The sequence below is a fragment of the Mus pahari genome, chromosome 16 (assembly GCF_900095145.1).
Source record: "Mus pahari chromosome 16, PAHARI_EIJ_v1.1, whole genome shotgun sequence".
Taxonomy (NCBI): domain Eukaryota; kingdom Metazoa; phylum Chordata; class Mammalia; order Rodentia; family Muridae; genus Mus; species Mus pahari.
This window is the reverse complement of record NC_034605.1, coordinates 66,548,133-66,557,937: the sequence shown is the minus strand read 5'-3', so window position 1 is coordinate 66,557,937 and position 9,805 is coordinate 66,548,133. Positions and strand designations below refer to the sequence as shown.

The 9,805-nt window shown below is 45.3% G+C and overlaps 1 protein-coding gene across 1 annotated transcript in view; it reads left to right on the top strand.

The window, feature by feature from the left end:
* The first annotated feature begins 6,212 nt into the window (after positions 1-6,212).
* Positions 6,213-9,805, top strand: part of Znf367 (zinc finger protein 367) — an 18,692-nt gene continuing 15,099 nt past the window's right edge. Inside the window, exon 1 of the mRNA XM_021215560.2 lies at positions 6,213-6,823. Coding sequence (XP_021071219.1) covers positions 6,434-6,823 — 390 coding nt within the window. The 5' untranslated portion in view covers positions 6,213-6,433. The remainder of the gene's footprint in view (positions 6,824-9,805) is intronic.

The following is a 9,805-nucleotide window of genomic DNA, read 5'->3' as shown; positions in this document are numbered from 1 at the left end:
AAAGAAAGAAAGAAGAAAGAAAGAAAACTGTGTGTGACAGTCTGACATACTTTTAAGGATAACTTTCCTATTTTTCCATTGTATTTTCCCCATTTTCATGTATTTGTTTAGTGTGTGTGGCAAAATGTTTCGGCACATGTGTATGAATGTGTGTGCACCTGTGGGCAAGTGCCTGTGGAGGTCCAAATTTGATGTCAGGTATTATTCTTAATTCCTCTTGCACCTTATTTATTGAAATAGTGCATCTCACTCAAACCTAGAACTTGCCAGTATTGCTAGTCTCCCTAGACAGCTTGGTTAGGGCATCCCTGGGGTGACTGTCATTTTTTTGAAGGAAAGTAAAGCACATATTAGAAAGGATGTGAAGAGTCTGGAACCAGCATAGATCATTGGTGGGATATAAAGTGGTGTGAGGACTAGGAAAAAAGGCAGTACACCCCCACCCCCGCCGCCCAGATTAAACTTCATAGCTTCCATATGGCCTTCTGCTTCATGTAGACATGTTGGAGGCTGAATTTTGAAAATTTAGAAATTCAATAGAATCAGGGAGAAAGGGAGTCAGAAATGAAAACATATGCAACTATAATTCATATATAAATAAAAACCTATAGACAGAAGACAGTGGCATTATTAATAACAGTCCAAATCTGGAAGCTATCTAATGCTTAGCAAGTGATGGGTAGGACTTTTAAAGATTTATATGTGTGTGTGCATCTGTGTTTGCAAAAGCCAGAAGAGGGTTTTGAATTCTTTGGGCCTGAAGTTACAGGCTGTTGTGAGCCACCTGCTTGTGGGTATGGGAAATAAAACTCTGGTGTTTTAAAAGAACAATAAGTACTCTTGATTATAGAGCTACTTATCCAGCTGCATTCCTGTAACATCATACTAAAGAAAAGGAGCCAGACACAATATGCCAAAAGGCAATGAGTACATTTGTGGGAAATATCAATTATAAAGTTCATACAGACAGAAAGTAAATTAGTGGTTTCCAAGGGATGGTATAATTTATATATTACAAAAGTCTCCTGTTTATTTTTTTTTTTAGATTTAATTTTTTTGTGTATGAGTTTTTGCCTGTGTATGTACGTATGTATGTATGTATGTATATGTATGTATACCATGTGAGTGTTTGGTACCCATGGAGTCGGAAGAGGGTGTAGGATCCTTTGGAACTAGAGTCACAGCTAGTTATGAGTCATTATGTGGGTGTTGCACACCAAACTCGGGTCCCCAGCTAGGGTGACACGTGCTCTTTATCACTAAGTCAACCCTTCAGGCTCCAAGTCTCCTATTGTAAATGTAGAATTCCACTTAGCAACCTTAAAATTTTGCACACCATCATTAATATCTACTTTTTGATCCCTTTCCTTCACTTGGAAAATACCTTTGTCCAGCCAGTCAGTCCTCTTTCTACTACTAAATTGTATTCTAGCTCTATTGATTTATAAGTGTATGACTTTGTTAAATATTTTTATTGCTTTTGTGGGGCCCTCACAGTATCTGTCTTAGCCAATGTCCTATTGTTGTGAAGAGATACCATGACCACAGTGACTCTTCTAAAAGAAAGCATTTAATTGAGGCTTGCCTACAGTTTCAGAGGTTTAGTCTATTGTCATATGATAAATTGGGGCTTGGGTACTGACTACAAATTCTACAGAAGTTTACCGAATCATAACTTAGAAAGCTGCTTCTTGGGGCTCGAGAGATAGCTCAGCAGTTAAGAGCATGGACTGCTCTTCCAGAAGACCGGGGTTCTATTCCTAGTACCCACATGACAACTCACAACTGTCTGTAACTCCAGTTCCAGAGAATCTGGTACCTTCACATAGTCATACATGCAGGCAAAACATCAATGTACATACAAATCTTTTAAAAGCCACTTCTTGATCAAAGGAACTTGCCTTTTACAATAATGTTGTAATATGAACAATAGTCAAGATTCCCCCCCTGTTATTGTGCTAAAACACATTAATCAAAAAGGGGAGAAAAAGGTTTCTTTCATCTTATACTCCCAGGTCATAGTTTATCATTGAGAGAACTAAGGGCATGAATTCAAAGTAAGAACCTGAAGGAAGGATCCATGGAGGAATGGTGCTTGCTTGCTGGCTTACTCATAGACTGATGTTTTGCTAACCTTCTTATACAATCCAGGAACACCTCCCCAGGGAATTGTGCTTCTGATCAGTTGACAAGACAATCTGCCACAGAATTGCCTCAGGCAATCTGGTCTGGACACTCTCAATTGAGACTCCCTTCTCATGTGCTTCTAGACTGTGTCAAGTGGATAGTTAAAGCTAATTAAGACAGATAGCATTGGTTCTTTTCTCTCCCTTCTCCCACTTGTCCTCTTTCTGTCCTTTGCTTTGAAACTGTTACCTCTCAAATCTTCCCAGAAAACAAAGCAACAAAGCGAGCCTGTAACTCTTTTACTGGATGCCTCTTTAGGTATATTGGACCAGGCTATAAAATCAGGGCTTGTGTGTTGTTCTTCATAGACTCTTGGCTAATGTTGGTAATAGTCTGTCTAGACATAAGGTAGTGATTTTATTCCTGTAGGTATAAGTATATAAAGTACCATGTGCCTCATTCTTCTTAATTTTCATGTTCCATTTTCTAGACACCTCACAGATATGGTAGTACTTTGTTAGCCTTTATTAAATGATGCCTCTTAATATCACCAACATGAACTGTTGATTACAAAAACTGTGTAGTGTTTCAAAGCAGAAGACTAATATTTGTTGTAAATTAGAAAATTACTTTTAAGGGTTAGGGTCAAGGTTAGGGTTAGGGTTGGTGGTGCATGCCTTTAGTCCCAGCACTTGGGAGGCAGAGGCAGGCAGATTTCTGAGTTCGAGGCCAGCCTGGTCTACAAAGTGAGTTCCAGGACAGCCAGGGCTATGCAGAGAAACCCTGTCTCGAAAAACCAAAAAGAAAAAAAAAAGAAAATTACTTTTAATTAGGTCCTTTAATCCAGGGATTTTATTAGAATCTGTTAAGGATCAGATAAAATTGCTCAGGATTAATGAAAACAAGAGGGATGTTTGTAGACTGGGGAACTCAATGAATGTAAGTCATATATATTTATGTGTATATGCTGGTGTCCCAGAGTTCAGAAGAGGATGTCAGTTTCTCTGCAACTGGAGTTTCAGGCAGTTGTGAGCTGCCAGACATGTATGCTGGGAACCAAACCAAAAAGCTCTCTGCAAGAGCAGCAAGTGTTGCTGAGCAATTTCTCCAGCCCTTCAGCTTCCATTTTCAAAGTTGCTTCATATACATTTTTAGATGTGACACTAAATCACTCTATATACTTTTAAAGATATATTTATTTATTTTAGGTATACGAGTACACTGTAGCTGTTTTCAGACACACCAGAACAGGGATCCCATTACAGATGGTTTTGAGCCACCATGTGGTTGCTGGGAATTGAACTCAGGACCTCTGGAAGAACAGTCAGTGCTCTTAGCCGCTGAGTCATCTCTCTAGCCCTCTATATATTTTTTAAATTGTTTTGTGTCTCACACAGGATAAAAAGTTTTGCTTTGATAGCAACAGTCATGCTTCTTGACTCTATTGTTCAAGTTCTACATGTTCAAATTGAAAGCCCCCTTTTACTTTCATTTTAAGGCTTTAAGATACATTGTAAAAGGTTTAACAGACAGACTTTTATCAAGCTTTTTTCCATAAAGGGTGCTGAGGATTGAGCCCAAAGCCTTACAACACATGCCTAGATGTACCAATAAGCCACACCCCCAAGGGACTACATTTTGAACACTGAAATAGTATAGACAGTTTTTTGTTTGCTGAGTTTTAGCTTTTGGAGACTGTTTCTCTGTGTAGCTGTAGCCCTGGGTGGCCTCAAACTCAGAGGTCCACCTGCATTTGACACCTGCTGGGAGTAAAGGCATGCACTACCACCCTATCTTTAGTGTCAGCAGGAGACCACTGCTCGCTTGTCTGTGATGGGTTTTAGTGTCTTCAGAGTTAGTGTACATCCTTAGGCTGTTAGTTATATCTAGGACAGAACATAGACATCAGGAATATAAGCACACATTGCACGTAGCCCCCTGGTGGCATCAAAGTGGAGCAAGAAGCAAGTCTCAGAGTGACTTCTGTTCTCCCAGAATCAAACTCACCACATTCCTGGCATGATTTTCATTCTCTGTGGCTGGAAGCAAGTGGAGTTGCCAGGTTACCCTTCATCAAGGGTAATTTTTAGAAGCATTGTCAGTGTTCTGCTTTCTGGGTGATTCATCTTGCACTTGAGCAGGTTAGTGTGTTGAATAGTAATTATTGGCCAGTGTTTAACCTGTGGGCCTCTTGCCCAGCCCTTCAGTCAAGTGTTCCTGATGGCTATATCCCCTCACCCCCTGCTTTTTTTTTTTTTTTTTTTAACTTTCACTATCAACTATCAAACAGATTATTTATAGTTCCCTTTCAGTGGATTTGAAACAATGTAGTAAGATTTCTGATGTCGTTTACAATTTTATTCCATTGTGGGAAACAAAAGCTGAACTTTCAGTTTCCAGTTGGACTATTAAAATATCAGACTATTTCCCGCCCCCCCCCATACACATACAGTAGATATAAGCTGTGGTACCCAGTCAGCCCCCAGGAAAGAAATCCAATTTAAAATGTTAAATGTGTATGAGTGTTTGGCTTCCTTGAATGTGTGTGTATCATGTGCATGCATTGTCAAAGGAAACTACTAGAGGGAAGTAAATCACCTGGGACTGAAGTCACACGCTGCCACCACTGGGAGTTCGGAACCCAAGTCTCCTGGAGGAGCAGCAAGTCCTCTTAACCATGGAGCCATTTCTCTGGCTGCTTTGTTTTTCATTTTTTGAAAAGATACTTTTACTTGACTCACTTCAAAGATACAAATTACTCAATGTATCTTCTTGAAATATTTTCACTTCTGTTCCCAAGTTACTTTCTCTCCATAAAGTCAAATTTGACTTAGGTATCTTGCTAGGTAGTTTATTTACCCAAACTAAAGATGTGGTTAAAAATAGGGCCCACACTATTGGCTGCTTTGATTTGTTAACTTAGTTTCCTCTAAAACAAAACTCTGGTGGCTAAATTAATTTAGGTACAGCTTTGTATTTGGTGGAGTTTAGTTACCAGTTCTATCGCTTAACCACGGGATATTCAGATATAAAAATCTTTACTGAGCCTCTACTAGGAACAGGCTGCCTGGGAAACGCCGCAAGCAAATGATCTCCAGTTGCCAGTTCTATCTTTTAGCCTCTAAAGAGATTAAAAAAATCTTTGAACCGCTACCAGCATCAGACTGCCTGGGAAACACTGCAAGCAAGTCCGGCCGGGAGCTGCCTACTGTGCGAGTGGTCGGTCGCTCGTGCGCCCCACCGCGGTCCCGAGCCTGGCAGCAAGCGCCAGGAGTCAGGGAAGGCCGTAGCAGGGCTGGTCACAGGACTCCATTAAGAACCCATGCCCTTAGGCAGGCGTGGTGACGCAGGTCTTTAGTCCCAGTACTGGGGGCGGGGAGCGCATGGGATCTTTGACTTCGAGGCCCTCCTGGTCCCTACATAGGGAGTTCCAGGGCAGCCAGGACTATGTAGAGATCCTGTCTCAAAACAAAAACAAAAGAACCGATGCCCTGCGGGCGCCTTGATCAGCCCTGGGTGGGGAGGGACGGGCGCGGCATCAGCCCTTTAAACTGGCTGCGCGCGGAAACGGCCCCGGAGCCACGGGAGGGAGGGGAGGGGACGGGTTGGGTGGGGCGATGGGGAGGGCCCTCTTGGCCAGCAGTGACCACCACAACCCTCCCCGCAACTTCTCCAATCCGCGGACTCCTACCCTCTTTTCGCCCCCTCTTCTTCTGGTGGGGGAGGGACCCGGTATGATCGCCCCGCCCACTATCACGCCCCCTCCCCGCAGCTCCTCCAATCAACAGCCTCCTTCCCTCCCCCTCCCCCTTCGCAGGAGTCATCCTGCCAGGGTGGGGCTCCCTACGGGTGTGTCAGGACAAGACGCGCGCTCCTACAGACTTTCGAACGCAGTTGGCCCTCCAGACAAAAAAGTATGAGAGCGGCGGCCAATGACGTGGCAGTAAGGACCCGCGCTCGAATTGGTTCCGCCCCCTCCGGACGGAACACAGCCTGGACCCGGCTATTGGCTCTCGCGACCTGTCACTCGTCGCGGTGGCCAGCCGCAGGGTCCTCGCGGTGACTGGTTCCGCCCAGGCGCGAAATGTAACGCGGGAAAAGCCGAAGCGGGGACCGCGGCGGCAGGTTGTTATTCTCGGGGACTCGGCGCCTCGCGTCCCGTTTTCCTGTCAGCAACGCAGCTGCAGCTTGATCGTCCGGAGCCGCCTGCCATGAGCCGGCGGCTGTGAGGCGCTGAGACGTAGCAGCGCGGGCGAGCAAGGCAAGCGCGGGCCGCCGAGAGCGCGAGGGCTGCAGACGAGCCAGCATGATCCGCGGCGCCCCGGCACCCATGGCGGAGCCGCCGCCGGTCATCTTCTGCCACGACTCCCCAAAGCGCGTACTGGTATCGGTCATCAGGACCACGCCGGCAACGCCTCCGTGCAGCAGCGTGGGGGAGCCCGAGCCGCCGCCGCCGCTCGTCCCCACTAGCCCCGGCTTCAGCGACTTCATGGTGTACCCGTGGCGCTGGGGTGAGAACGCGCATAACGTGACGCTCAGCCCGGGGGCGGCGGGCGGCGTCGTTTCGGCCGGACTGCCCGTGGCGGCTGAACTCCCGACGCTGCGGGGTGCGCCCCCGTCCTCCGCCTCGGTGGCCGCCGCGTCGGGCGGGGAGGACGAGGAGGAGGCGAGCAGCCCAGACAGCGGCCACCTCAAGGTGAGTGGCTCGGGCGGCCCGGGCGCGGGGCCGCCTGGAGCCCGTTAACGGCGCGGCTCGCCAGCGGGGCGGGGCCGGGCCGGGGAGGAAGAGCGGGGTGGCGGGGGCGGTGGCTGACAGGACGCTGACGTCACTGCCGCGCGCCAAAACCGGACCTTTGGGGGCAAGGTGGTCATGTGACGGGTGCGGCGCGAAGGCTGGTCTGAGGGCAGCAGGTGCAGCGGGGTGATGAGGGGGAGGCTCGCTGTGTCTAGATGCCTTGCACTGCTGTGCTTGTAACCTCGCGGCCTCGGCCTGCTTAGTTGTGGAAAGAAAGGATGTGAGCGTTTGGCTCCAGCCCACATTGGGGCGGGGGCTAGCATCGCACCGTATCCCTGGCCTGCCTGGGACTCTCAAGAGTTCCACTTTCCGAGTGCTGGAATTCAAGGCTAGGTTAGGGGGTTTGTTAAAGGGTCTTCATGAAAATCGTATGTATAGCTAGATAGTGGGAGTGTTGGTACACGGTGACTGCTCGGAAGGAACCGGGAGTGTGTTTATGGGGCTAGACTTAATAATATTCATCAGCGTTCAGGAAGGGATCGGTAAATCTGTCGAATAAATGGTATTGCAAGATAAATATGCAGTTTTCTGTCGTCAATTGACTGCCTGAATAACGTTAACTTGCTACAGGTGTAACAAGAAAATTACCCAGCGGATTAAGGGGTGTCTAGTTTATCAATTGAAGCAAGTTTGGTGACATTGTGTATGGGCAGTAGCCAGAAAGGTGAAACTGTTTTGGATAAGGAAGTAGGTACTTAGCTAGTGGTATTATTATAGAGCAGTAAAGTTGAAACTTGCACCACAGTGCATATTTGAAAGAACAGTAGAGATGTTGGTAGTAGAAACTGTGTTGGTGTAAGGAACAGCTATTGTTGCTGGCTTTAGGTCGCCCCTCCTGACATGTCATCTTGTCATCTTAGGTACTTTAAGTATCTAACTTTTTTTTTTTTTTTTTTTTTTTTTTTTTTTGGTTTTTCCTGACAGGGATTCTCTGTATAGCCTTGGCTGTCCTGGAACTCACTCTGTAGACCAGGCTGGCCTCAAACTCAGAAATCCGCCTGCCTCTGCCTCCGAGTGCTGGGATTAAAGACGTGCGCCCTACGCCCGGCGGCATCTATAACTTTTGTATCAATTTAATATTTTAGTCCTTAGAACATGCATTGTACAGTTAAGTGGTGTAAAGGTTTACACGCAAAATACCGTGGAAGGTTTTTATGTGTCTGCACATATGTATGGCTGAAACTGAAGTCAGTTTTATGAACCACTTTAAGGGTGCTGGGAATCTAGCTCAAGTTCTTTGGAAGAGCAACGAGTGCTTTTTTTTTTTTTTTAACCACTGAGCAATCCCTCTGTCCCCTTCTCCCATGATTTAATCTTAGTCTTAATTTGATTTTTGGATTATCTCCCCCCCCCCAAAAAAAACCAAGCCATTGTAAATCAGTGGTTCTCAACCTTCCTAGTGCTGCATCCCTATAATACAGCTCCAGTTGTGGTGACCCCAACCATAAAGTTATTTTCGTTGCTACTTCATAACTATACATTTTCTACAGTTATGAATCATAATGTAAATATCTGTGTTTCCCAATGATTTTAGATGATCCTTGTGAAAGAGTTGTTCGACCCCCCCAAAGGAGTCCCGGCCCCATAGGTTGAGAACCGCTGTTGCTTATATTTATTTCTTTTTCCAGACAGGGTTTCTCTGTGTAGCCTGGACTGTCCTGGAACTCACTCTGTAGACCAAGGTGGCTTTAATCTCAGAGATCCTACTGCCTTTGGTCCCAATCTAGTGAGAGTTGTTGTAAAGAGATGAGATCTTAAGTGTGTGCTTGTTGTAAAGAGATGAAATCATAGGTGTGTGCTTGTTGGCTTGAGTCAGACTTATCTTTATTTACATAGATCTGGGTAAACTTTGTCCTAGTACATAAGCTTGAGTTTTATTTCTATATCTTTACCCCTTTCAGAGGGAAGTATACTAGAAGTAATGTGGAAATGAAAGGGCTGATATATATGTATATTTTCCCCTTCTCACAGAACACTTAATTTTCAGAATTGCTTTGATAACAGAGTCTAGTTCTTTTTTTATTATTGGAGTGATTCAAGTGCAGCTCCAGAAATTCATTTAGGATTCTAAACTTAAGAGAGGAAACTCGAATATGCCTTTATTTGAGAAAGTGACCTTATTTATTTATGGTCAAGATGTTGGTTTAAAGAGGGAGAGGGAGTCCAGCCCCCTTTATGCTGTTTTGGCTCGGAAGTTCTTACGGTGATGATCTACTTCTCCAGGCTTTGAGTGAGTGATGATGCTTGCTTGGCTGCTGAATCTGCTCACTTTCCAGGAAGATGGAGATGAATGTGTAGTAAGGCCAGTGTCAGGAGTGCTCCTATCACCCTTCATTATGTCACTCTAAGGCACTAACAGCAGCTGTTTGGGAGAGCAGCGTTCATTTCTGCTTGTTGCTATGACTCCCAGGGGAGGTGTTAACATCTGAGTTGTACATACCCTATGTCAGCTTTCTGTTCTTTTGGTTTGTCCATACCCTACACTGAGCGGGTAAAGAACAACTATCACCTGCCAGCATGTTTTGGACCCTCATTTTAAGATCACTTAGCATTATTTGTACATATAACATTATCTTCTATGGTTGAATTCTAGGAGAGACCAAGAATACCTATAGAATCCTTGTCTTCCCAGGTACCATATCCCCCTGTCTATACCCCTGTACTCCCTGTTCATATTGTATTCATGATATATGCTGTAGGGCACCAATCTTGCCCCTGTCTGACCTGTACCCACTTTTAATATCCAAACATCTAGATTGTGTGTTCACATAATTGATTTGTATATAGTGACTATTGATCACCTGGCGTGGAGTGGGCACTTTGTAATGTTAGGAGTAAACTATCAGGCTGTCTGTTGAGCATTCTGAATTTTTTTTTTTTTTT